The 27,879-nt window shown below is 33.9% G+C and overlaps 1 protein-coding gene across 1 annotated transcript; it reads left to right on the top strand.

Moving 5' to 3' along the window:
- Positions 1 to 574: 574 nt before the first annotated feature.
- On the top strand, positions 575 to 22,605 carry LOC127561647 (flavin-containing monooxygenase 5-like). Its single transcript, XM_051996832.1, has 7 exons — positions 575 to 715; positions 5,390 to 5,552; positions 7,593 to 7,735; positions 9,030 to 9,229; positions 11,370 to 11,722; positions 11,867 to 11,939; positions 22,230 to 22,605. The coding sequence occupies exons 1-7, from the start codon at positions 590 to 592 to the stop codon at positions 22,603 to 22,605; spliced, it is 1,434 nt and encodes a 477-aa protein (XP_051852792.1). The 5' UTR covers positions 575 to 589.
- Positions 22,606 to 27,879: the final 5,274 nt, after the last annotated feature.

Here is a 27,879-nt window from a genome sequence, read left to right as displayed (position 1 = left end):
TGACCCCATTTATAATTTTCTTTACAAAGACATCCCAGTTCTTTTTACACATGAGGAAACTAAGACATATAGGATTAAATGACTTGCTTAGGGTCCCACAACTAGAAGGTGTCTGAGGCCACATTTGAATACAAGAAGAGAAGTCTTGACTTCAGGGATCCACTGTGCCACCTATCTGCCCAATCAAATCAAGAAGCTCTGAGTTCAAATTCAGACTTAAACATTGGCTAGCTATGTGACCCTAAGCAAGATACTTAGCCTCTATTTGCTTCAATTTCTTCATCTGTAAAATGGGGATCATAATATTATCTATCTCCCAAGATTTTTGTGATCATTCATTGGGATAAGTACTAACCACTTATCATAGGCTCTGGCACATAGTAGCACTATACAAATGCTAGCTTTTGTTATTAAAATGAGAAGACACTCAATTATTATTGGAATAATATATTTTCCCATATATTTGGTATTTTGTTTTGTTTCTATATTAATCATAAGATATAATAAGAGAGGATTTCTTTCACAGAAAAATACTGTGGAGAAACTGCCCAGTATCTACAGATCTTTGACAATCAATACATCCAAGGAGATGATGTGTTACAGTGACTATCCCATCCCAGACCATTTTCCCAACTACATGCACAACTCCAAAGTCATGGAATACTTCAGGATGTATGCCAAACACTTTGACCTCCTGAAATATATCCGCTTTAAGGTAAAACAAATAAAAAAAAAAACTGCATGATATGTAGGTATGTACTTAAGAATTTTGTTGGATAGCCTTGGGGAGGATCAGTGCATCTTAATGAGCAGGTAAGAAACTTTGTTTCCCAGACCCTCCCTTCTGTCTTAGCCAACTAGGGTTGTGGAACAATGGAGGAGAAACCTGGATTTCTTTAAGTATTTTTGCCTCAAAGCAGTCTTAAAAAAAAAAAAAAAAAAGGAAGGAATCCAAATTTGGATGTTTGAAATTTCACATAAATCCATGTCAGGCTATGACTTACTTACCAAATCCTATATCCATTTTCTCTTTCTGCCCAGGAGCTCTTTGGTACATTCCAATGATAATATAATTTTTTTTTTGCCCTTGTTTTTCTTCACTCAAATTTTCTCCATTATGCTTCCCTCCTTCCACTCTAATCCACATTTTTGATTCCTATAATTCTCCCCATGAATATATCTTCTTTAATTATTTTTATTATTCTGCTATTCTATTCTTTTGTTATTCTGCACTTAAGTACAAAATAAAATGAGCTTTTCCACATGCAAAGTAGAACATAAAATGAGAGTTGTACATGAAACCACTGATCTCTAATAGATATAGTTTACTTTTAGACTTAGATATATAATAAATACAACATGTAACTCAAAGATACACTGCTTCTCTATGCTTCTATCTGCCTTCCTTCTATTCTCTTCTGTACATTTTTAAAAATGCTTCAATGACCCTTTTTTTCTTCTGATTTTTTGGCTAGCATTTCTCTACTTCTTAACTCTACTTACCCTAAATTAAAAAGGGAAAGGAGGAAAAAAGAAATGCTTGTAACAAACATGCACAACCAGGTAAAATAAATTCTCACATTGGCAGTACCAAAAAAAAAAAAAAATTCTGTGTCTTATTCTGCACTTTGAAGATCATTATATCTTTCTTTTTCAAGTAGTAAGAGAATATTCTTAATTAGTTCCCTGGTTTCACAGTTGGTTACTTCATGAAATTCATGAAGTCTTTCTTTCAAAGTTACTTCTCTTTAGAATGTTGTTTTTGAATAAATGTTCTTTTGTTTCTTCTTATTTCACTTAGATTAATTAATAGAAGTCTTCCCAGGTTTTCTGAAATCATCCCTTTAGTAATTTCTTATGGCACAATAATATTCCATTATATTCTTATGCCACAACCTGTTCAAGAACTTCTGATTTATGAATTGAAAGTTCCCTCCCCACTTTAATTTCCTGTTCTTTATCATAATGACAATAACAACAACAGCAAATCCCAGCTGTGATCTACACATATTTTTGTACATATGAATCTCTTAGATCACTTTGTAATGTAAGTCTAGTAGTGTTATTACTGAATCTAAGGGACAAATTTAGTGACATTTGGAGCATAAATCCAAATTGTTTTCAGAATGGTTGGACCCCTTCACAACTTTACTAATAGTTCATCAGAATTCCTATTTTTCCACAACCCCTCCAACAATTGTTTTCATTTCTTGTCCTCTTTGCCAGTGGAATCTTAGACTTGTTTTAATTTTCATAAAATTATAAAATAATTATTAGTGAATTGAAATTTGATTCTACTATGTCTATTGATAGACTGTATTTCTTCCTTTGAAAACTGATTGTTCATGTTCTTTGTCTATTGGGTGAATGATTCTGGTTCTTAAATATTTGAATCAGTTTCTTATTTATCTTGGATATGAGACCTCCATTAAAGAAGCTTACTAGAAAGATTTTCCCCAGTTAGCTAAGTATCTTCTAATTTCAGTAATAAGTTTTGTTTGTGAAAAATCTTGTTAAATTTTACATAATCAAAATTGTTCATTTTATCTTATGTGATGTTATTTCATGTAACTGTATCTTATGTCATTATATTATATTATATATTATATTACATAATGTATAACATATATATAGCATGTATAATTTTTATATCTAATATTAGTATTATAATTCCATACCTATGCTTCTTTTCTATATCTCATTTCCTTTAAATAAGGTATTCCAGTATAATATTGCATTCACAAGCTCTATTTCACCTACCATTAATGCTACCTATGAAATCAAATTTCCTTGAATAATAACCTCATTTCCTACTCTGTGCATTTGTGTATAAATATTTGAGGTCAATGATTTTGTTATTAGCTTCTGTCTTGGGGTTTTTTCTCCTTTAAATTATGAGTCATTTGTATTATTTTTCTTCCTCCCATGCAAGTAATCTCAATATTTTCCCTCTATCTTTCTTTTCAGATGTAATTAGATTTACAAGCCTCTAGGCATTTATACTCTCGCTAACTCTTACAAGGGGCACTCTATTTCTGTAAATTCTTTTAAACTATAGACCAAAAATTCCTTAAATTATCACTGTCAGTTTCTTTGACTATAAAAGAGCTGAAAATCCTTGCCCTCGTAATGCTTTACAGAGCTGGCATGAGGGTTAAATTATATTAACCTTAAAACCCTTGAAATGAGAATATCATAGAAGAAACTGTTTCTATGACCTAACTGATTCAACAATCAGTTGTGTGATTTCACATTAATCTTTTCTAGTAAACACTTTGGTTTTGAATTAATTAGAATTTTTTCTTGGGGGGAGGGGTTCCTATTGGAACAATGGAATGCCTTGAAAGTCAATATTGGCAACATGCACTAAAGTTTATCTCTGTCAGACTAATTAGGTTTGGAATTCACATTCAATAAACACAGTCTTAAAGGAGGTAGGTACAAGTTTATTACAACTCAGAATCTTGATTTAAATAAGATATAAGGGAAGAGAAACTCATTGCATAAAAGTAATATACAATTAACAAACTCAGTGGCCACCATAACAATAGACATTATAGCAAACAAATAACACACAACATACATCATCACCACTCCAAGGAAGCATCAACATCTGAATTCTTTGGCTGGGAGAATCCATGATCACAGCTATTCAAAGTCTCAAGTGGAAGACATTTTTGTAAAATACTTCCTAGGTGAATTCTCAAAGGCCCTTTCCACAAAGGCTGGGTACAAAGAAGGCACTATGCTAAATATTCTCATTTGATACATGACTCTTCAGATGGAGTAGCCTCCCAGGTACAGAAAGCTCCATCTCGAAAGGTCTACCAAGGAGAAATTTGTTCATTCCTTTAGGAGGACTATGTTTATTCAAGGAACTGGCCAGATTTCTGGAATAAAAACAGGCCTACAATTAAGAACACTAATTAATCAATCCACTAGAAGAATGGCCTTCCAACTTCTTTGTGCTACCTGGCTTTTCATCAGATAACCCCAAGCTCATTCTCATGTTCTCAGCAAACAAATTTACACAAAAGGCATTCCCGAGACTCACTGGGATTCCTCACCAGGAATTCTTATAGTTTCAGATGTGAGCCATAAATTATTGGAGAGATCTTGAGATCCAAATTTAGGCTTCTGGGCAATATAGTGATCCTACTTGGCTTATAATTATTAAACTTCCAGCTCTAGCATATAACATAGCAACAGCTTGTATGTAGTAAAAATAAAACTAAAATATTTGTGCTTCATCTGTTTATTTCTTCAAGTTTTTTTATTCAATTTTATTTTATTTTCAGTTATGAATTTTTCCCACCTTCCCATTAAGAAAACAAGAAAAACAAAACCCATTACAAAAATGTGTAGTCGAGTAAAACATATTCTCACCTTAGCAGATGTGTATAGAGGAGGAACAGTATGTGGAGGGGTATTCCTCTATCTACACTCTGAAACTATTACCTATCTACCTAGAAGTAGATTGGATTTTTTTAACTAGCTAAAAAAAGCCATTCTTTCCCTTAATTGTTCCATAGTCTTAATCACTGTTTGGATGTTATCTCAGTCAAACCAAGATCTGTTAAAGACCTTAGCTTTAAAAGGCAAGGAGGCCTTGGGGCATCCTGCATCCTGCCTCCTGGGGCAATTCCAATCATCCTGATCAATATCTTGCCACTGGACCCAAATGGTTCTGCAGAAGTGAGGCTGGTGACTTTGCACAGCCCTCCCTCATTTAAATCCAACTTTTCTCCCAGAGGTTATGGTACTCTTGGAGAATGAAGGACAAACAACAACGTGGTGTTAGATACAATAACAATATCCAAGAGAAATAGTAAATTGGGCAAATGAAAAACAGGAGAATAAATGACATATCAATTCTGAAAATAGGAAGCCACATTCTAAACAAACAAGATATACTTGGGAAAATCAATAATACAAGAAATGTATCAACCCAGGGTTTTTTCCCTTGATTCAATTATAAATACACTTAGTAAGCTATATGGAAGGAGCAGCAAGGTAGCACAATGGACAGAGCTCTAGACTTGGAGTCAGGAAGGTTTGAGTTCAAATTTAGCCCAAAATACTTTGTAGTTATGTCATCCTGGTCACTATGCCCATTTGCCTCAATTTCCTTTACCATAAAATGGAGGAGGAAATGGAAAACCACTTCAGTATCTTTGCCAGGACAACCCCAAAGAGGTTCACAAAGAGTCAGAAATAGTTATACAACAACAATAAGATAGAAGTGCTGATTTTGAAATCAGAGGACAAAATGATTATTAATGTCTCTCTTCTGTGATAATCTTACATTCTGATCTTAGGCAAGTCGCAACCCTTGGGGTGGTACCATACTGATCTCTAAGGTTCTTTCTTCTTGTATCTTTCTTCTCAGGCTAAGGTGCAAAGTATAAAGAAGCGCCCAGATTTTTCTTCTTCTGGACAATGGGATGTGATCGTGGAGGCTGATGAGAAACAGGAATCCTTAATTTTTGATGGAATCTTGGTTTGCAGTGGCCATCATACTGACCCCAATTTACCACTTCAGTCCTTCCCAGGTGTGTCACTAGAAAAGTAAAAGACAAAAAGAGAAGCTTCCAACCAATTACAGGCATCTAGGTGGTATAGGAATTGGAGCGTTGATTTGAAGTCAAGAGGACTTCTTGTGCTATTTGTGTATATTCTCCTGAGGGTTAAGAGGTTATGGCCTATATACAAATAATAAAAGAGAGAATGGAAAAAGGGAAAGGGAGAGATCAAATTGGTGTAGAAATAATTGAGGAAGGAATAAACCCATGCCTTAATTAATATTTATTCTAAGGAAGTTTCAATCCTTCAGATTTCCCTTCCCTCTCTACCCCCAACCAAGCATAGATACCAACTCTGTCAACTTCCACAAAATCTCATCTTTCTCCTCTTACCACAGACACATATTTATTCTCTCAAATCATAATCCATGTCCTGAATTCTTCACTCTCAGTCATTCCACAATAAATATTCAAGTACCAGTTTAACATCCTACCTACTCTAGTTTTGCAGGAGCAATCTTGATCTTGTCTTAGTCTCTGCTGTGGTATAATTTTTTATAAAATGTGGGAACTGGGAATTAGGGCACTCAGATTCTAGTCTTAGTTCTATCATAATCTGTGGTCTTTAATCAATCATTTCATCTCTCTGATTCTCCTCATGCACAGTATTAGAGGGTTGAAGTATGTAGCCTCCCAAATGTCTTTCAGATTCTATATTCTATGATCATATGAATGGTTAAATATAGATAATCTTAAGAATAAATTAATGAAAAAGCCCTTTTAAAAACTTAGAAAAAGTAAGTTACTATAAGCCATTCATAGGGTTAAGTACCAAAGATACAAATATTGAGAAAGACAGAGATAGAGAAGGAGAGGGAGAAAGACAGACTGAAAGAATGAGAATTCAGATCCTCAAGGACTTAACATTAAGAAAAGAGATATATATAGTCTTCACTACTACATAGTGAAGGGAGTTTTGTTCTGGGAAGGTGAAAGATTAGGGATAGAAAGAGAAGTAATGAAAATATTGGATATACAGGTTCAGTTCTTCAATTCCAGAATTGAGGATACTGATTCAGATGAAGTGGAGCAGTTAAATGGTATCAGGCATGCAGATAAAGGATACCTAAATGATTGGATAGTATGTGATGCTAAATCCTGTTTTAGTGTTTAGAACCAGTCAATAGCTATTAGTGAGCTAAGTGGATAGTTTTCAACACTCCTATTGTGGAAACTCCATTCCCTGATGCCGAAAGACTTCTGAAGTGATTAGATAGTTGTCTAGGACATTGAGAAATTTTTATTTACCCATGATCACAAAGGCCAGACTATGTCAAATGTAAGTTTGAATCTAGATATTCATGACTACATGGCCATATCTCTACCTAACTACACCACAGTGACTTTCTAAGTATCTTAGCATAAATAAGTTAGTCTCTCCTATTCTTTTCAACTTTCCAATTGCCTGAGAATAGCTTCCTGAAAAAATTGCTTAATGGTATAAATGTGTAAGAAATGAAAACAAAGAGGAAAAGAGCCATAATGGGCCCTATTTGGATAGAGAAAGCCTGGGTGGGCATTGTTTTGTGAAATCCTGGGCTGCATCTTTTCTAGGATTCTAGAAAAGAAGATAGTAAGACATAAAAACAAAGTTCTGTTATCTGGTGATTTTGTCCAGTCCTAGTCCTTTGCAAGACTGTGTATGAGGCTGAAGTAACTCTGAAATGAGATCATTTACCTATTCCATAATTAACATTCATGGATGACATCCAAGGGAGATCTGAGTTTGACTGAATCATTTTTTTAATAGGCTGTCTTATAGGGAGTACCTTTTAGATGAACACACATTAACCCTAACTCGTCTAATCTTTATCCCTTGCCCAAGTAAGGTCACAACATATACCCTGACATTTTTTCCCCTCCTAGAACAAATAAATAGTGATAGTGAAGATCCTCATCCACCTCATTTCTTTTCCCTGCATCAAATTACTATGAACAAAGTTGTCTTTCCTACATTGAATCAACAGTGTAAAAATTAACCCAAAACTATTCTCTATTCTCCCATCATAGGTATTGAAAAATTCAAAGGCGACCACTTCCATAGCAGAGAGTACAAAAGTCCAGAAGAATTTTTAGGAAAGAGGATCATTGTAATTGGTATTGGGAATTCTGGAGCAGATATTGCAGTAGAACTCAGTCGTGGTGCAAAACAGGTTTGGACACTCGAAAACTAGATTCAAATCCTTCTGGCCTTTTACAAAAGGGGAGTGGAGTCCCTTATTTGAAAGAGCAATGTTTACATTGAACCAAATGTCTGAATAAAAGCCCAGAATATCAATTAACCAGATTTTCCAAATATCTGGATATTTTTCCTTCTGATTTTTTGCATGGCATAGACACAGCCTATGTTTCAGATATAAAGATCTGTTGCAAAAGTTCTTAATCATCTAGGTGTCAATATCACTTTGGCAATCTGATAAAGTCTACAGATCAAATCTCTGAATAATGCTTTCCACAAATAAAATAAAATAAAGGTGATTCCAGAGCAAACTGATTTATTAAAATATTGTTATCCAAATACAGAATGTTCCAAAATTTTAAATACAATTTTATTGCACTGAGATTTTTGGGATGCCCCATGTTTAGAAAAGAAATACAAAATTTGAAGACTGCTGGTTAAAACCATCTTTTTTATTGCTACCATAAAATTCTATTTTCCCATGTCAGTTACACTAAACTAGATATCTAAATTAAACTATAATGTCAGTATTAAAGTTGGAATGGGGTAGTCTAATTACTGCTTAAACAAAAGCCTTTTTTCCCTCTTAATTTTTTTTTTGCTCCTGCATTTCTTTGATGACTTCTTTTATTCCAGTTCTTCATAATTTCCTATATTGCAGCCTATTCAAATTCACCTTGCACCTTCACATTGTCCTCTGGATAATTTCTATTTTTCTTTGGAGAGTAAAGTGTTTTATGCATTCTAACCATTCAACAACCCCAAAAGAATACTAGTATTTGAAATACTTTTCAAAAATGCCTTTTTTTTCAGGAAAGAAGATTGGGACTCACTAAAATAAATTTTCAATTTCCCAGAGATGATCTGCCCATTCCTCTTTTCCCATTCACCTCTGGGCCCATCTCACTGTCCATTTGAAGTGATTGCCTCTGATGTATGTGTGTGTGCATTTGTGCATATGTAATTACATATATTTACTTGTATATATGATTTACAGAGAGAAAAGTTCTAAAGGTTGTCCATTTAGCTGCCAAATATCATAGTCTGGGCAATCTTATTTTTCTTTGTCATATTTTTTCCTCAGTGAATAGTTAGGCCAAATTTTTCTGAATGGTTTTAAATGGAATTTATGGATCTCATCCAGAATGATGATGGATCATATTCAGGATTCTGAGCCACGGGTCAATTAACACAGTGTCATTCACAAATGTAAGCAAGATATGAATGAAAAATCCCTCAATTCTCTCATCTGTCCATTGTCCTCTTAGGTCTTCCTTAGTACTAGACATGGATCATGGATATTACACCGTGTTTGGGCCAATGGGTACCCAATGGACAGCTCATTCTTTACTAGATTCAACAGTTTGTTCCGGAAAATAGCAAGTCTCAGAATAATTAACAATCAACTGGAAAAGACTTTAAATTCAAGATTTAACCATGCCCATTATGGTCTACAACCTCAACACAGGTACATAGGTTTTATGTGTCTACTATATGGGTACATGTGATTAAACATATGTTCCCTTCCTTTTTACTCCATTTCTTGCCTTCTTCTTAAGTTTAGTTCTGTGACTCTCTTTCCTTCTCTTTCAACTGACCAGAAGTTTTTACCAGGGTGAAAAGAGACTCAGGAAACCTAGAACATCCCCTTCAGGAATGCTTACATTTAAGGGTCAGGAGTCAGTTAAAGTGAGGGGAAAAGCAAGCAACTTGCCATCAAATGTCTACAGATAGATCTGTGATAATTAGAGTGAGGGAAGAAGAGTTATGAAACAAACATCCCCAGATTGGTTTCCCCAAAGTCAAAGTTTCTTCAGAGATATTTCTGAATTTTATATATATATATATATATGTATATGTATATATATATATACATACATATATATATGTGTATATATATATGTATATATATGTATATATATATATATATATATATATATATATATATTTATCTTCTGATTGGTTGCAATTAAAATAAGGCAGATTTAAGAATTCAACAAGAACTTTGAATAGTATGGTATCACAGCCTATTAAATTAAAGTTATGTGACTGGATGTGGTTAATTCAATTTATAAATACATAGGAAAGCTATACAGAGATACATAAATTCTAGTTGACTAAATGTGGTCGCAAAATCATTTCTGCAAAAACTTGAACATGCAGCATTTGATTAGATACAAAATTAATCTGCTATTGTTCACATAAATTTAGAGGTGGGAGCTCTTAGAGCTCTTTGGGTTCGATTCCCTCATTTTATAATTGAGGAAACTGAAACTTAGTAATGTTAAGTGACTTGACTAAAGTCACACAACTAGCAAGTGTTTAAGGCAGAATTTGAATATAGGTTATTCTGACTCCAAGTCCACTGCTGGATCTTAAGAACATTCCACTATCTCTTGATTCCCTAAACTATGTCACTGGTTACAATGTCAAATACTAAAAAGCGAATGGACACAATTTTCTGTAGCACATTACTGCAGCAATCTTTATAAGTTGATAGATTCATTAATGAGTCTGCTTTGAGTTTGACATTCAACCAATTCAGAATCTACATTTCTCAGGCTCCGCAAGAATAACATTGGATAATTAACAGACTTTTTTTCTAGAAACAAAAACCTTTATAAATTAGCTAGATATTTATTGCACATAAACACATATATGCACATGCATTACATATATGTGCATGTGTGTACATATTTATGTATGCATGTATACATATGGGGGGAGCAATTAGATGATATGGTAAATAACATGTTGGACCTATAATCAGGAAAACATGAGTTCAATTCTGATTGCAGACACTCACTATCTAAGCAATCTTGACCAGTACCCAATCTAAGTCTGTCTCAGCTTCCTTATCTGTAAAGTGCAAATAAAATAGCACCTACCTCCTAAGGTTGTTGTGAAGATAAAAGGAAATAATATTTCTAAAGTATTTTGCAACCTTTAAAACACTATATAAATGCTAGGTTTTATTATTACTAAATGCTAGGTATTATTATTATTATTATTATATTGTTTGTACTTTTGGCTATTAAATAGAAGAAAAATACTCATAAACATTTGCTATCAAAGGATAAAATTAGTGTTTTGACATATTCAAGGAAAGATTTCAGTAATAATAAAAGGTAGTTCAAAATTTATATTTAAATTTTAAATTTAAAAAGAAGAAACATACACAAGTACATTCAAGTATGTGGCCTAATTATCTGATTTTGTTAACATTGTGTTTGTCATATATTTTGTTTGTCATGTATTTGTCAATATATCTTGGGTTACATGCCATCTAGGGAAAGGGATAGGGGGAAAGTGGGGAGGAAAATGAGAACCCAAGGTTTTTCAAGGGTGAAAAATTATCCTTGCATATGTTTGAAAATAAAAAAACTTCAATAAAAAGTTGTTTGTCTAATTTGGAAATTATTGGAAATATGACCAATGATATGTACAGTAATGATTTGTTATGAGGGGATGGAAATAGATACAGATTATAAATTAGGGAAGAGTAAAGCCAACTTGTTGACTTTCTGTAATTTCCACACACCTTAAGCATTTCCTCATATATTGTTTTGATACTTATATACATTTTTAACTTTTATTTTTATCTTCAGAGCTTTAAGCCAGCATCCAACTGTCAATGATGACCTTCCAAATCATATAATTTCTGGTAAAATCTTGGTGAAACCAAATATAAAGGAATTTACTGAAACAGCTGCCATTTTTGAGGATGGCACCATAGAAGAAGACATTGATGTGGTAATCTTTGCTACAGGATACAATATCAGTTTTCCTTTTCTTGAAGATCTCATTAAAGTTACCGATAATGAGGTGTCTCTCTATAAGCTTATGTTTCCTCCTGACCTGGAACAGCCAACTCTAGCTATCATTGGCCTTATCCAACCCCTGGGCATTGTCCTACCCATTGCGGAGCTCCAGAGTCGCTGGGCTACACGAGTGTTCAAGGGTATGTGGATGAATCTTGGAGATGGTCCTGCTCTGTATATCATATTAAATGCCCAGGATCTCCTGGGAGAATTTTGCCCTCTTCAATAATATATATTCCATCATCTCCTTGACCACCTGCTAAAATCTGGGTTTTATTTCTTAGGGTTGAACAAATTACCTTCAGTGAAAAACATGATGGCTGACATCACACAAAGAAAAAAAGCTATGGAAAAACGGTAAGGAATTTCATCCTACAAAAATAAAAACAAACAATTACATGTGGTAATGGGTTCCCCAGTATGGAATGTTAAACTACAAATTCATCTCTACCCATTCTTTATAATAATAACAGCTAGCATTCACAAAGCCTTTTTAGATTTATAAAGCACCTAACAAATTTTTATCTTAACTTCACAGAGACCCTGGGAGGTAGATGCTACTGTCATCCCCATTTTATAGTTGAGCAAATTAAGGCAGAGAGAAGCTAAGTGACTTGTGCAGGGTTACAAAATTAGTGTCTGTGGAAAACTCAGGTCCTTCTTACTATAGTTCTGCACTCAGTTCATTGTACCACCTAGCTGTCATATTGGTTTTTTTTTTTTTTCATATTTCACTTTATCTAAACTTTAGTCTCTAAAGAGATTTAATAGGTTAGTTTTTTCTCCTAAAGTTGGATTTCTAACTTCTAGCAGTTTATTGTTGTAATGACTTGTGATAATTATATGATATAACCCACAGTAAGAAAAACTCTTTGGAGAAGTGACCCTAAGGTCACTTTTTTTTTTTTTTACTAAAGACTGGAACACCTTACATTATGTTTTTTAGGTAGACAAATGCTATTTGTTCCTCTTCCCTTCCCTTTTGTCTCATGGTTTATATTTTTCTCATTTTGACGGGGGTAGGGTAGGAATGATTAATATTAGAGCACACTCGTTTTTCAACTTTTCAAAAAGTTCATTTTAGAACTTTTGACCTAACAACTAAAGTCTTCTTCTGTTACCTTATTGTATCATGGAAATTACCATGATTTCCCAAAGATTATACCAATAGAGCCTACTTTCTAACAGGTGATACACCAACTTGAAAGCCTTCAAGTACAATCCTGATATAGGTCTGCTGTTTAAGCACAAATGTAACTGGGGGCAGAAGGGAGTCAGAATTTCACCACCTCATCCTCATAGGGATAAATTATTCTTCTTCTGAAATTCACAAAACCTGAAATTGTAAAGCATTATGATATGTCTTAGTGAAGGGAACATACTATTTCAATGACAGATTCTTGGTATTATTGCAGCAATAATACTAGAAACATTCTATACTTGGGCATACTCTTGGCAATCTCTCATCACTCTGTTTCTCTGTCTCTATCTGTTTGCCTTTATATCTCTGTTTATCTATCTTCTCTTTCTGCCTCTCTATCTTTGTGTCTTTGTCTCTCTTATCACTCTGCTACTCTCTGTTTCGTTCTCTTCTCTTTCTCTCTTTCTCTCTCTTTATGTGTGTCTCTATTTCTCTCTGTCTCTGCTTGTCTGTTTCTCTCTCTCCCCCTCGTCTTCTCTACCTCCTATCTTTGTCTCTTTTTCTCCATCTCCCTCATATAATTCTCTCTTCCACCTTTCTCTCTCTTCACCCCTTTCTCTCCCACTCTGTCTCTGTCTGTGTATTGTCTTCAATTCAATTCAAGGGAAATGTTCATCCTTCATTTTCAAAGAAAACCAATGACATCATAGTATTGGAGTCAGGGTATGGTATGCAATCAATACAAAGCCAAGCTTGAACACAAATGTTAAAGCATTTAGAGTGTAAGTGGCTTCAGATTTGTATAGCTCACATTTCCTCTGTGCTTTTACAATTCTGCTTTGCTCTTGGAGTATAGCATCTTCTTTGATTCAGGCATGTCATACTAGATGGTCCTGTGCCAGTTTTTCTCATGTCTCATAATCAATACTAAAGTCCTTCAAAAAGATCTTGAGATTATCCTCATATACTTCTTCCTTCTGTGAGCTCTCTGTAAAAATAGTCTTTTGGATAAGTGTCCATTTAGCATTTGCATTATGTGGCCAGCCTAGTAGAGTCATGCTTTCTGCAATAGAGTTCAAATGTTTGGCAGTTCAGCTTTTGAGAGGACCTCAGTGTCTGGTTCCTTATTGTGTCAGGTAAGCCACAAAATATGGGAAATAAAACATTCTCTAAGATATACTACCTATCCTCAAGGACCTTACAATTGAGTTATATATTTTAACATAAGTAGTATTTCATATGCATATTTATCTACCATTTATTAGTTGTGTAAACTTGGGCAACATACTTCTTGTCTCTGAGCCAGTGTCTTCATGTTTAAAATGAATTGGATATTTTCCAAGATCCTTACCAGTTATAACATTCTATTATTCTGTTACACATAATTACCTAGAGGATCTGTGATTTCATTAAGCTGGGTTATTCTCCATATGTAAACTTGTACTCATGCAAAGTGCAGGTTGGAACCCTAATATAACTTAATTTATACTGCTACATACATACATAGTCCATACGTAAAAGTTAAAAGACTTGGTCAGATTCCACATTGCTTCATGCTTCTACATTCAAACATGGCATCCCATATCCAAACCTTTGCACTGGCTATACCAAACCCTGGAATACACTGAGCCCTATCCCCAAATTTCCATCTCTTACTTTCTTTGACTTCCTTCAATGATCCAGATCAAATGCTAGCTTTTACTGGTCTACCCAAATACTGCTTCTTTCCACTTTCAGATTCATGTTTGTTTTTAACAGGTTACCTCACCCATTAGAACTTAAGATTCCCAATAGTAGGGACAGCTATTTTATATATATATATATATATATATATACCTCAAATGCTCATAGACTTGATACGAAGTACACTCTTTGAAATTCCTATAGTTTTCTCTAACAAACAAGATCTACTGAGATGTAAATAAATAATTAAGCCCCAGATCTTGGTTAACTAGACAGAGCTGCAAATATCTGAGATACACATCAGGGTAAAGTTTCTCATACATTGTCTCAAATATATTTCTCCCAAATACCTTTACTCTCTATTGTGGGTTCTTTTTCCTGTCCTAAATTCAAAGGTTTCCCTTTAATCCAAAAAGTAGTGTTTGCATTTTGTTTCAGTTGCTAGATTATTAGTTTATTATATTGACAAGCAGCCTCTGCTATTTCAATAAGAAAAGGGAGTTTTGGTGAGCCAAGTTACTCCAAGGTTTAAGACCTGGAATGAATTCTTACCTCTTAGGCCTCTACAATTCTTCCCTTTTAAAATTAAAAATGAAATCTGTAGACTTCAGTTCTCATAGTTGATAATGATTGCAGAATATACTTCAAAGCACAAAAAACTAAGCCAATGAGTAGCAAAATAAAATATGTGAGAGGAACAAAATGTAAAAGCATAGAGGTCAGATTATTTATAGGATTTATCTTTTTTAACCACTCAAATATTTGGTTAGCTACACTATCAGGATCAAATCCCATGGATACTGCTTCTTCTTTTTTTTTCTTTTTTTCTTTTTCTTTTTTTTTTTTTTTGCTTGTGGTGTTGGGTTTTTTTATTATTATTATTATTATTAAAGCTTTTTATTTACAAAACATATGCATGGGTAATGTTTCAAATTCAAATTCAAAAAATAATGAAAAACTTTCTGTTCCAAATTTTCCCTTCTTTCCTCCAACACCCTCTCCTAGATGGCAAATAATTCAATACATGTTAAATATGTTAAAATATATGTTAAATCCAATATATGCATACATATTTCTACAGTTATCTTGCTGCACAAGAAAAATCAGATCAAGAAGGAAGAAAAAAATACTGAGAAAGAAAACAAAATGCAAGCAAACAACAACAGAGAGAGTGAGAATGCTATGTTGTAGTCTACATTCAGTTTTCATGGTCCTCTCTCTTGGTGTAGATGGCTCTCTTCATCACTGTACAAGTGGCACTGGTTTGAATCATTTCATTGTTGAAGAAAGCCATGTCCATCAGTATTGATCATCATATATTCTTGTTCTACACAAGTCTCTCTCCCAGCCTCTCTGAAATCATCCTGCTGGTCATTTCTTACAGAACAATAATATTCCATAACATTCATATACCACAATTTATTCAGCCATTCTCCAATTGATGGGCATCCATTCAGTTTCCTGTTTCTAGCCACTATAAAAAGGGTTGCTACAAACATTTTTGCACACATGTGTCCCTTTCTCTCCTTTAAGATCTCTTTGAGATATAATTCCAGTACAAACATTGCTGGCTCAAAGGTATGCACAGTTTGATAACTTTTTGAGCATAGTTCCAAATTGCTCTCCAGAATGGTTGGATTTATTCACAATTCCACCAACAATGTATCATGGATACTGCTTCTTGCCGTGTTTTTTAAAAGTTAGCTGTAATCAAGATTCCAAATTGCTCATATGATCCCCTAATCATATTAATGATTGTTCCACTAAATTTAATTCTTTTGTTTAATTCATAATCTATATTAATTTTTTCTCCTAAGGCTTATTTTGCTAAAAATTTCACATTTCTCTGAGTAGTTTATGAAATTTTTCTCAAGTGGTGGGTTACTGACAACAATCAGGCAATCAAATTTGAAACTCAAAAATACTATGTCAGTTTCTGTCCCAAGAGGTTTCATCTCCAATATCAAATTCTACTAACTGCAACTTAAGGCTAGAGAAATCATCTTTTTTTACCAAAGTTCACCAAAAGTTTAGCAAACTTAAACATATAAAAGATTGTTTAATGTGTTTTATATGCTAAACTCATCCTGATGAAAAGGATTGATCATTAAACGAACTTATTTATAGAATTTTCGTATATAATTTCCTTATTATATATGTTACTATATCTCTTAAATAGGCTTTTCTCTCAGGGTTGATGCCCTTATCTATCTTGAAAGTTTAAGAAAACTGACAAGTTTAGAATTAAAAGGTTGGTTAGTAGCCCCAGGGAAGGGGCTGAGCTGTTTGTTGCCCAACCGGGACAATTCATAGTGGGGGGGGGGGGGGGGTTTGTTTTGTTTTTGCTGAGGCAATTGGGGTTAAGTGACTTGCCCGGGGCCATACAGTTAGGAAGTGTTATGTGTCTGAGGTTAGATTTGAACTCAGGTCCTGCTGACTTCAGGGCTGGTGCTCTATCCACTGCACCACCTAGCTGTTTCAATTCATAATGTTTTGATGGGCTATCCTGTATACAGTAATTATCAGAGTTAGGTTTAACATAATAACAATAGCTCCAAATAACTTAGCTAACAACTTTTTGATTTTTTTCCTGAGAATAACTAAATAGTTTTATTGTAATTTTTCTATTAATTTTCTAGTAGCAGTGAAACATACATAATTCCTTTATTTAATTTATAAAATAATTTGAGATAGGATAAACAAGGCTAAATAGACTTTTCACCTTCTTAATAGTTGACAAATCTATTCTGTCTCCAAACTGCTGAGCTGAGTTCTCAGAGATAATTTTTATCCCTTTACCTAATGTTATCTTTTTTGTTTAGAGAGAAGGCAAGATAATGTATGTGTATATATACATATATATATACACACACCTATACACACACATATTTTTTTTTTGTTGAGCCAAAACAGATTTTTGAGATTTATATGACTTTAATTCATGAAATTTCCTAAATATCAATCAAATGTTCCGGACAAACTGAATTTCCATTTTGAATATTTTTCAATTTTACACAATTCATTTTTCCTTGATGAATTAGGAAAGAGTTGAGATGGAATTTTTTGTGTCTGGACCCTGAGAAGTCTGTTTCTAGATAACTCAAGAGCAGGCTGATTTTTTGACAGTTTTTAAGTTAGCTATGAATGGCTTTTCTGTTTTCCTAAATGTAATGCAAATAGATTACAATTTATATAGTCTTATAATGGCCTTTGATTAAAGTTCCTTTAAAACCACTTTTCCCATCAATATCTCAAATAACAAATTATACTACATTATGGATATTTTCTTTTTCTCCCTCTTATCCCTTCTTCAGGGCAGGGAAAGAAAAAGGAAAGAGAAAGAGATTCTATACACTATCTTCCTAGGCCTAGTGAGGCCTAGTTGAATTTGATTAATGTAATTTATACACCTAAAAAATTATTTATCTCAACATTAGTTTTGCATATTGGTCACATCTAAAAACCCACACAGTTATCAAAATATGAAGCAATTTAACATTCATATATCATTTGTTTTTTGTTAAGCAACAATCAATATTAGTTGTCTCTACAAATCAGAAAATTGGGCAGATATAAATTGAATTGCCATAGATTACATAGCTAATTCATTTCTGTAATTGAAATAAAGAATGGTGAATTTACCAAAAAAAAAAAGATGTTGAGTGTCTTACACACTCCACACTTTCATGCTGGGTGCTGCCAAAAGCGCCCAGATTCTTGTCAAGCAGTTGCTGGACAGAACCTGTTGAAGGCTGGGGTGGCTGCAGACAGGAGTCTGAGAATTCCTCCAAGCTGGGTTGGGAAAAAAATGGTTGCAAGGCTTTGAGCCTACCTCTATTAAGGCTTTTTCTACAATACTTTAACATATGAGAGAAGTTAAGAAATAATGATAAGAATGACAATCCCATCAGCAAGACCTCCAGAATCTCATTCCCACTTGGAGAGGGAGATTACTCCAGACAAGATAAGATTCAAAGAAAAGTTAGTAAAAACTGCTATTTTCCTAATTGTTGTTTTTGACTGATTTCCAAATTCCATAATCAATTTTCTCAAAATTTTGAGACTTTACTAAGGCGTTTTGTCACATAACTTTTGAGAATCTGTAAGACATTATTTTAATTTTATTTTCTAATTACTTTTTCTGTGCATTTTTTCAATCTTATAGCCAAAGGTTTTAAATTCACAGAAAAAAGATTAGGCCCTTTTTCAGGAAATTTTTCAGCACACAAACTATAACACAGAGGGGTTTTTTGTTTGTTTGTTTTGTTTTTGTTTTTTTTTTTCCTAGCTGGTTGCCTATGAGTCTTCCCAGGTTACAAAATCTAGCTATGTGGTATGGCAAACCCCAAATGAAAAATATTCAGAGATATCTCAAAGTGAAGAACAGATTTATTAGGATCTCCCAAGAAGGGGAAGATCCTCTCACTGAAGTCTCAGAGGGAGGAGGTTACTTTCATATTGTGAAATAATTTAAGTGATCAGTAAGAAAAAAAATTACAGAAATTATTCACCCGCCCACTCCTGCTAATCTTCCTAAAAATCATTGGCAAACCCAACATTTATTTCTTTATTTGTCTCTGGAATATAGGTGGGCTTTTGTGACACTAGGGCCTTGGGTATGCAAGACTTGTTTGCAAGATTCTATGCAACAGTTTGTTCTGCTTCTAAGGTTAATGGTTTAAGAAGACTTTGGTTTTACCTCAGGCTTTTTCTCAATCAATAGAGAATAGCTAGTTTATAGACCTCTCAAATATCTCTAGGCCATTAAATAGCTAATCAGATTCTTCTCTAAGGAGGTAAGTAAAGGTCCAAGAAATTATCTCAGGTATTTCTGCTAGAAGAGCAAGACTTTTACTCTTCTTCCCAGACCCTTAATGATTAACAGATCCTTGGGTCTGGAATTATCAAGTGATTATTCTGAGAAGTTCTCAGTTTCCCAAATAAAAAAAATGTATTGCTTCTCCCACTGCTTGCAACTGATCCCAGCTTCCTTGGTAAGATTTCTTTTAGAATTCAGATTAGGATATTCTTATAAAATGTGAAAAATAATTTTGTCAATTCATGTGTTTTCAATTTCAAATACAGTTTTATCCAATTAATATCTCTCACTAATTTCTGATAATTATTTAGAGTAACCAAATTATCCCCTCCAATTTCCATTTTAGAACAGACTTAAAATCAGTGATAGATTGCATCCAGAATATTTCTTTTCCTATGCTCCCAAAAACCTTCATCACCCATTTTTTTTATTTCTATATACATATTTTTAAAATTTTATTTTTATTCTTTTCCTATTTTTTGTAAGGTATTATTAATACTGTGCTATTTTTCTCCCCCCATGTATTTAAGAAAAAAATAACATGGTGAGAAGTAGTATAGTAAAGAATACATATTTTCTTAAAAATTCAAAATAACCTTAAACTTTGGCAATGCTTGTAAACTGCATCCTAAAATAAAACCTAGCATATCAGAAGGAAGTGGACTCGAATGAGTCTCTAGTGGGAAGAAAATATATCCCATGTTCATAATTAAAGCATCTATGAGAATTTGAAAAAAAATTAATATTAAGTTTTTCTGATTTTTAAGCAGTCCCTTGAAAGGTGGAAGTAAAGTATTTTGATTTTTCCCCCAGCAAATGCCTCCTTAAATAGGCATTAGCACTTTTTAAAGTCTGATTGTTTCGATGGAGTTTTAAATTGCCTCCCTTTACAGATTAAAAAAAAAAAATGGCTAGTGTCTTTTAATTTAAATTGGATTATTTAAATCAGGAGCTGGAAAGACTATTTGTATTTTGAAAAGAATGTTCCTTTCTCTTTCTTTTAGCTCTCTTAAAGTGTTTCATGAACTAGTCCCCTAGGTATAAGAATTTGACTTTTCTTTGGGTCTGTGTCTATGAGATCTGAATAGGAAACCTGGGGTAGGGGAGAAGGTGCTAATTCTTCTCCTCTTCTAGCATTCAGATTTAGTAGTCTCTGCCCTCCTGTCTTCCTCCAGGGTACTGATAAAAGAATTTACTTTAAGGATTTAAGGGAACTGTCTCTGAGGGTTGAAGAAATATACCAAAATAGAGAATACAGAAATTGGAAGTCCTTTTCCTTTTAACTAATTAATACTTTCAGATTATATTCTCAGTCCCTGCTATCTGAATGATTTTGCCTTATTCTGAAATCAATATGTATACTATATTAATATCAGCTGGACAATAATCAATCTTATAAATTTTATCTTATTATATATATTCCTATGTGATATTGAAGGGGGAGGGGAATTGTTCTCTTTAAGATTATCCCTATGAGATTGTGTCTCTTGTGATCAGGATCTCCCAGGCTCCAAGGACTAGAGACAGAGCCAAACCTTTCAGGATAAGAGCCAAACCTATGGGAGATAAGATACTCCCACAGAAATTCTAAATTTTCATTCAATTGAGGAATCCTGATATGATCTGGCCCAGCTCCTACCTGGTCTGACCCTCGTCAGAATGATCTGCTCCGGCCATCCCAGCCCCCATCAAGACACCTGATATAACAGCTTCCTTCACTAAGGTCTTTGCAGATGGACTTAGCTCACTCAGCTGCCAGGACCATTCTGCCCACTGAGAAAGCATTCTTAGTGCCAAAACTCCATTTTCCAATAGATCTGCCACTATAGAAGTCAGTCTCTTGGTAAACTGATTTCTATCCAACAATAAATTTTCATTTTGTAACTAATAATTCAGGAATGAGTGGATTCTTTCACTCCTAAAACCTGCGGCAGATTTAAAGGGGATTCTTAACAACTCTTATTGCCACTAATTTCTTGACCACCAGGAACTGAGACCACTCAAAATGCATCAATATTTAGTATCTTATATTCTATATTTATTTGATATTTGATATCTTTCCCCTGTGTCAGCCTGGTGATAAATATTTCTAATGCTAAATTATTTCCAGTAATAAAGTGCCTTTTGGCATTTTTCCCCCACTTTATCCTCATTTTTTATTATTTAATTCCCCTCTTACCTGAATTGTGCATGTGCATGCTTTTTCTAAGAGGGCACCCTTCCACAGAAGTTCTGTCCACTCATGTGAAGTCCCATTCATGTGAAGTTCCATCCTATTCGGCCACCACTGCTGGAGTCCAGCTCCTGTAGTGAATTAAGGGTTTGGAAACATACCCAGGTGAGGCAGAAAAGTCCAGATTATGAACTCTTTAAAGTTTACTGATCAGAGAGACAAATATATATACCTCAAATGCTCATAGACTTGATATAAAGCACACTCTTTGAAGTTCCTCTAGTTTTCTCTAACAAACAAGATCTACTAAGATGTAAATGATTAAGCCCCCAATCTTGGTTAATTAGATAGAGATGCAAATAGTTGAGATACACATCAGGGTAAAGTTTATCATATTATTGTCTCAAGTATCTCTGTCCCAAATGCCTTTAGTCTGTACTGTAGGTTCTTTTTTCTGTCTTAAATTCAAAGGTTTGCCTTTAATCCAAAGGTTTGCATTTTGCTTCAGTTGCTAGATTATTAATTTATTATATTGACAAGCAATCTCTGCTATTTCAATAAGAAAAGGGAGTTTTGGCGAGCCAAGTTACTATAAGATTCAAGATTTGAAATGGATTTTTACTTCCTGGCCCTCTATACAACATTTAGCATGATAAGTATATAGTAAGTTATATTCCACACTCCTAGAAAATCCAAATTATCAAGACAGTCAATAAGTAACAGAATTTATTCCAAAGATAAAAAGAGTCTAGTCTATTTCTTGTTGAAACCAAAATCTATCACCCAGAAAAACAGGTTGTGATCAGCCCACACTTTTCCTTCTCATTTCAGGTATGTGAAGAGTCCCCGCCACACCATTCAAGTAGATCACATTGAGTACATGGATGAAATTGCCACTCAAATTGGTGTGAAGCCTAACCTTCTGCGGCTGTTCCTTTGGGATCCCAAGTTAGCCTGGAAGGTTTTCTTTGGTCCCTGTACTCCATACCAATACCGCCTGCATGGATCCAAGAAATGGGATGGGGCCAGGAGAGCTATCCTAACTCAAACAGAAAGGATACTCAAACCCATGAGAACCCGTACTGTCATTAATGAGAGAAATCCATCTTCAGAAATTTCTTGGGTTAAGATAGCCCCTGTGAGTTTTGCAGTTTTGGCCAGCATCTTATATTTCTATCGTTATATCTATCATCCTAAAAGGAAATGAATTAATGCATTAATGATTTTTTTAAAGTTTTTTTGCGATCACCCTGTGTCAATTTCATTTACTGGCACCACAATTGTCATGACATGGTAGATAGTGTTGCTTTATTTTCTGTGATGGATTTTTCCAGAAAGAGTATAGGAAAATACAATCTAAAAAGTTGAATCATACTATCATTTGCAAGATAATTTTTTTCTATTTACAAATATGTTACAGTGAATCTCTTTATAAAGTGAATAACCACACCCCAACCAGTTCTGACAATGTATGCTTTTATAATTCTTTTAACTTTACTATAACCGTTTCTCCCATTCTAATTATCTTATTATATTCCTATCATATCCGTTTACCTGATGGGAAATAGGAGGAATGATGAAAAAATCTTTTTAGCCGTATTTGTCATAAAATAGGAAATTTTTCATATAATGTTTAAGAATATTTATTTATAAATCTTAAGACCTTAATTTTTAAATGTATGTTTAAAATATGAAAACAGATGGCTTTCAGGTAAAGTTCTGTGTATATCCTAACTTTGGGATGAAGGTATAACTTTAGGTATAGCCAAGAAAATCTAATATCTTACAAATAACTAATTCTACCTTATATCTGATGCTTCAAATTTTGCCATGAGAACATCTCAATTCAATGAGATAATATTTGTAAATTGCTTAGCACAGGGCTAATAATAAATGTTTGTTCCCTTTCCCCCTTTCATTTCTTTACTTCAAGAAGTTGGTCATCATTCTAAGAGAAATATCTTTGACACATTGAACACATTAAAAGTGTTATTGGTCATTTACATTTTAATGTGAAGAGTTCAAAAAAAAAAAAAAAAGAGCAAACTCGGAGAGAACTGAGGTATAGCAAGAAGATCAAATTAGTGTATCTCAAAAGGGGGGAATAAGTTCTCCAGAAACATGCTTTTAAAAAGAAAGAGAACATAGAAGGGAAGAGCTGGAAGAACAAAGACAAATTTTCTTCTGACATAGTAATTTTGCTTAGACTAGCCTTGAAATCTATCTGCAAAAGAAAAGATGATTTCACAACAAAACACCAATCTACTATTTAAGACTTCCTTTAGGGGTGGAGCTAAATTTGCAGAGAACAGATACATCTTTTTATCTGAGCTCCTTCTAGTGTCCCTCAGATTAACACCAAAGCAAGCATCTGAATTGATTTTGGAGTGACAGAACCTAAAAATATTTGGAATGTAATTAATTTGCAGGAGAAGATACTTTTGAAGAACTTCAGAAAAGGTTCTGTAATTGGGCAAGGGGAGAGGCTGCTGAGGAGAGATACAGCCCACGTAGCCCAGGGCAGGGAACCAGGGCTTTGCAGCATCCTGCACTGGGGAATCTACTCAAGGGCTCTTAGGCTACTCTGTCCTGGTTAATAAGCAGATTAGTTGTAAGACACCTAAAGCAAATACAAAAGGCAAATAGTGAGCCTCTGAACTCCAGAAAACATGGGAATGACCATGCCTAGCCACTGCAATCCCAGAGCAATCCAAAGTAGCTTTCACCCCTTTGCTTTAAGAGCAGAGCTCAACCTTTAAAAAATGAGCAAAAGAGCAAAAAGAAGAAAATTGTATCTCTTTAGAGGCTTACTTGCATAAAATAGAGAAAGAGAAGATCTATGAATTGGGCATGCAACTAAAAAAGTTAGAAAAATTACAAATTAACCCCCCCAATTAAATGCCAAATTGAAATTCTGAAAATAAAAGAAGAGATTAATAAAATTGAAAGTAATAAAACTATTAAATTAATAAGCAAAACTAAGAATTGGTTTTATGAAAAAAAAACAAAATAGATAAACCTTTAATCAATTTGATTAGAAAAAGGAAAGAAGAAAAACAAATTGTTAGTATCAAAAATGAAAAGGGAGAACTTTCCACCAATGAAAAGAAAATTAGAGCAATAATTAGGGTTGTTTTGTCTAAATATATGCCAATAAATCTGATAATCTAAGTGAAGTGGATGAATAGGAATTGCTCAGATTGACAGAAGAGGAAATAAATCACTTACATAATTCCATTTTGGAAAAAAGAAATAGAACAACCTATTAATCAACTCCCTAAGAAAAAATCTCCAAGGCCAGATGGATTTACATATGAATTCTACCAAACATTTAAATAATGATTAATTCCAATACTATGCAAATTATTTGAAAAAAATAGAGAAAGAAAGAGTCCTACCAAATTCCCTTTATGATATAGATATGGTGCTGATACCAAGACAAGGTAGGGTCAAAACAGAGAAAGAAAATTATAGATAGACCAATTTCCCTAGTGAATATTTGTAATGTTCTTTTTGGTTTTCTAGAGGTCTTGGAGCAGCCTTCTTTTCAGTTCAGTAATCACCACAAGAATAGCCAGGTGTTAAAGTCCAAAAGTCTTTATTGTCTCCTTAGCCTGGTGCTTAGCTAGCTTTCTCATGGCCTTCAGAGGGGACTTAGTTTCAGTGGAGAAGATGCAAAAGGACAGGCCAGACACCACAAAGCTGATGAAGATGGAAATGAATCTCTCTCTCCTTGGCTCTGAGAGCTTGAGCTCCCACCTCCAGGTCGCTGTCTTCTCTGGCTCTGGCTCTGAGCCTCTCAGTCCCCCAGGAGAGCCACTAGGAATCTGACTGAAGGTGGAATGAATCTTGTCCAATCCTGGCTTGTTGTTATATACTCCATTATTATAGGGGTGAATCTTGTGGAACTATATTAAGTACTAAGTACATGTACTGAACTAGAGAACTATTAAGCACCATGCTAAACTAGATAACCATTGTCTTTATCAATTCCACTGACTTAATACCTTTTAAGAATCCTTGTTTCAGAGTTCTGGCCCATAACAAATATGATGCAAAAATCTTAAATAAAATATTAGCAAAGAGACTACAAGAAGTGATCCCCAGGATAATATACCATGATCACATAGGATTTATACTAGGAATGCAGGACTGATTTAATATTAGGAAAACTATTAGTATGATTGACTATATCAATAACCAAACTAACAAAAATCACATGATTATATGATTATCTCAATAGGCACAAAAAAAGAATTTGATGAAATTCAACACCCATTCCTATTAAATGCACCAGAGAGTATAGGAATAAATGGAGTTTCCTTAAAATGATCAGTAGTATCTATTTAAAACTATCATATTTAATAGAGACAAACTAGCACTACTCCCAGTAAGATCAGGGTTGAAACAAGGTTGCCCACTCTCACCATTATTATTCAATATGGTATTAGAAATGTTAACTTTAGCAATGAGAAGAAAAAAAATTAAAGGAATTAGAGCAGGTAATTAGGAAACCAAATTATCACTGTTTGCAGATGATATGATGGCATACTTAGAGAACCCTAGAAAATCAACTAAAAAACTACTAGAAACAATTCAAAACTTTAGCAAAATTGCAGGATAAAAAATAAATCCACATAAATCATCAGTATTTTTATATGATACCAACAAAGTCCAGCAGTAGGAGATACAAAGAGAAATCCCATTTAAAATAACTGTAAATAATATAAACTATTTGGGAGTCTATATATCAAGGTAAACTCAGGAACTGTATGAACACATCTACAAAACACTTTCCACACAAATAAAGTCCAATCTAATCAATTGGAAAAATATCAAGTGCTCCTGGGCAGGCCAAGCAAATATATAAAAATGACAATACTGATTAAATTAATCTACTTATTCAGTGTCATATTAATCAAACTCCCAGGAAATAATTTTACAGATATAGAAAAAAGTAACAAAGTTATCTGGAAGAACAAAAGCTCAAAAATCTCAAGGGAATTAATGAAAACAATGCTAATGAAGTGTAGTTGTATCAGATCTAAAACTATATTATAAAGCAGCAGTCATCAAAACCATTTGGTACTGGCTAAGAAATAGAGTAGTCAATCAATGGAATTAGTTCACAGGACAAAATAGTCAATGACTATAGTAATCTAGTATTTGACAAACCCAAAGACTCCAGCTTTTGGGATAAAAACTCACTATTTGACAAAAACTGCGGGGAAAGTTGGAAATTAGTGTAGCAGAAACTAGGCGTTGACCTATATCAAGATAAGGTCAAAATAAGTTCATGATTTAGACATAAAGAGTGATATTATAAGCAAATTAGAAGAACAAAGGATAATTTACCTCTCAATTCTGTGAAGAAAGAAGAAATTTGTGGCCAAAGAAGAACTAGAGTTCATTACTGAATACAAAATAGATAATTTTGGTTATATTAAGTTTAAAAGGCTTTGTACAAACAAAACCAATGCAGACAAGATTACAAGTGAAGCAATAAACTGGGGGGAGTGGATTTTACATTCAAAGGTTCTGATAAAGGCCTCATTTCTAAAATATATAGAGAATTGATTCAAATTTATAAGAATCCAAGCCATTCTTCAATTGATAAATGGTCAAAGGATATGAACAGACAATTTTGAGATGAAGAAATTGAAACCATTTCTAGCCATATGGAAAGGTGCTCTAAATCACTATGGATCAGAGAAATGCAAATTAAAACAACTCTGAGATACCACTGCATACCTCTCAGATTGGCTAAGATGACAGGAAAAGATAAAGATGAATGTTGGAGGAGATGTGGGAAAAGTGGGACACTGATACATTGTTGGTGGAACTGTGAATGAATCCAACCATTCTGGGGCACAATCTGTAACTGCCCAAAAGGCTATCAAACTGTGCATATTCTTTCATCCAGAAGTGTTTCTACTGAGCTTATATCCCAAAACTATCTTAAAGGAGGGAAAGGGACCCACATGTGCAAAAATGTTTGTGGCCACCCTTTTTGTAGTGGTTAGAAATTGGAAACTGAGTGGATGCCCATCAATTGAAGAGTGACTGAATAAGTTATGGTATATGAATGCTGTGGAATATTATTGTTCCATAAGAAACAATCAGCAGGATGATTTCAGAGAGGTCTGGAGAGACTTACATGAACTGCTCTTAAGTGAGTAAAACCAGGATATCACTGTACACAGCAACAAGACGATTATATGATGATTAATTTTGATGGACATGGCTCTTTTCAACAATGACATGATTGAGGTCAATTCCAATGATCTTGTGATGAAGAGAGCCAGAGAGAGGACTGTGGGAACAAATGTGGTTCACAACATAGCATTTTTACTCTTTTTGTTGTTTCACTCTTTCACTGCTTGCATGTTGTTTTCTTTCTCATTTTTTTTTCCTTTTTGATCTGATTTTTCTTATCAGCAAGATAATTATATAAATATGTATACATATATTGGATTTAACA

The sequence above is a fragment of the Antechinus flavipes genome, chromosome 4 (genome assembly GCF_016432865.1).
Source record: "Antechinus flavipes isolate AdamAnt ecotype Samford, QLD, Australia chromosome 4, AdamAnt_v2, whole genome shotgun sequence".
Taxonomy (NCBI): Eukaryota; Metazoa; Chordata; class Mammalia; order Dasyuromorphia; family Dasyuridae; genus Antechinus; species Antechinus flavipes.
Note: the sequence above shows the minus strand (reverse complement) of the source record. Positions and strands in the feature narration are given on the sequence as shown.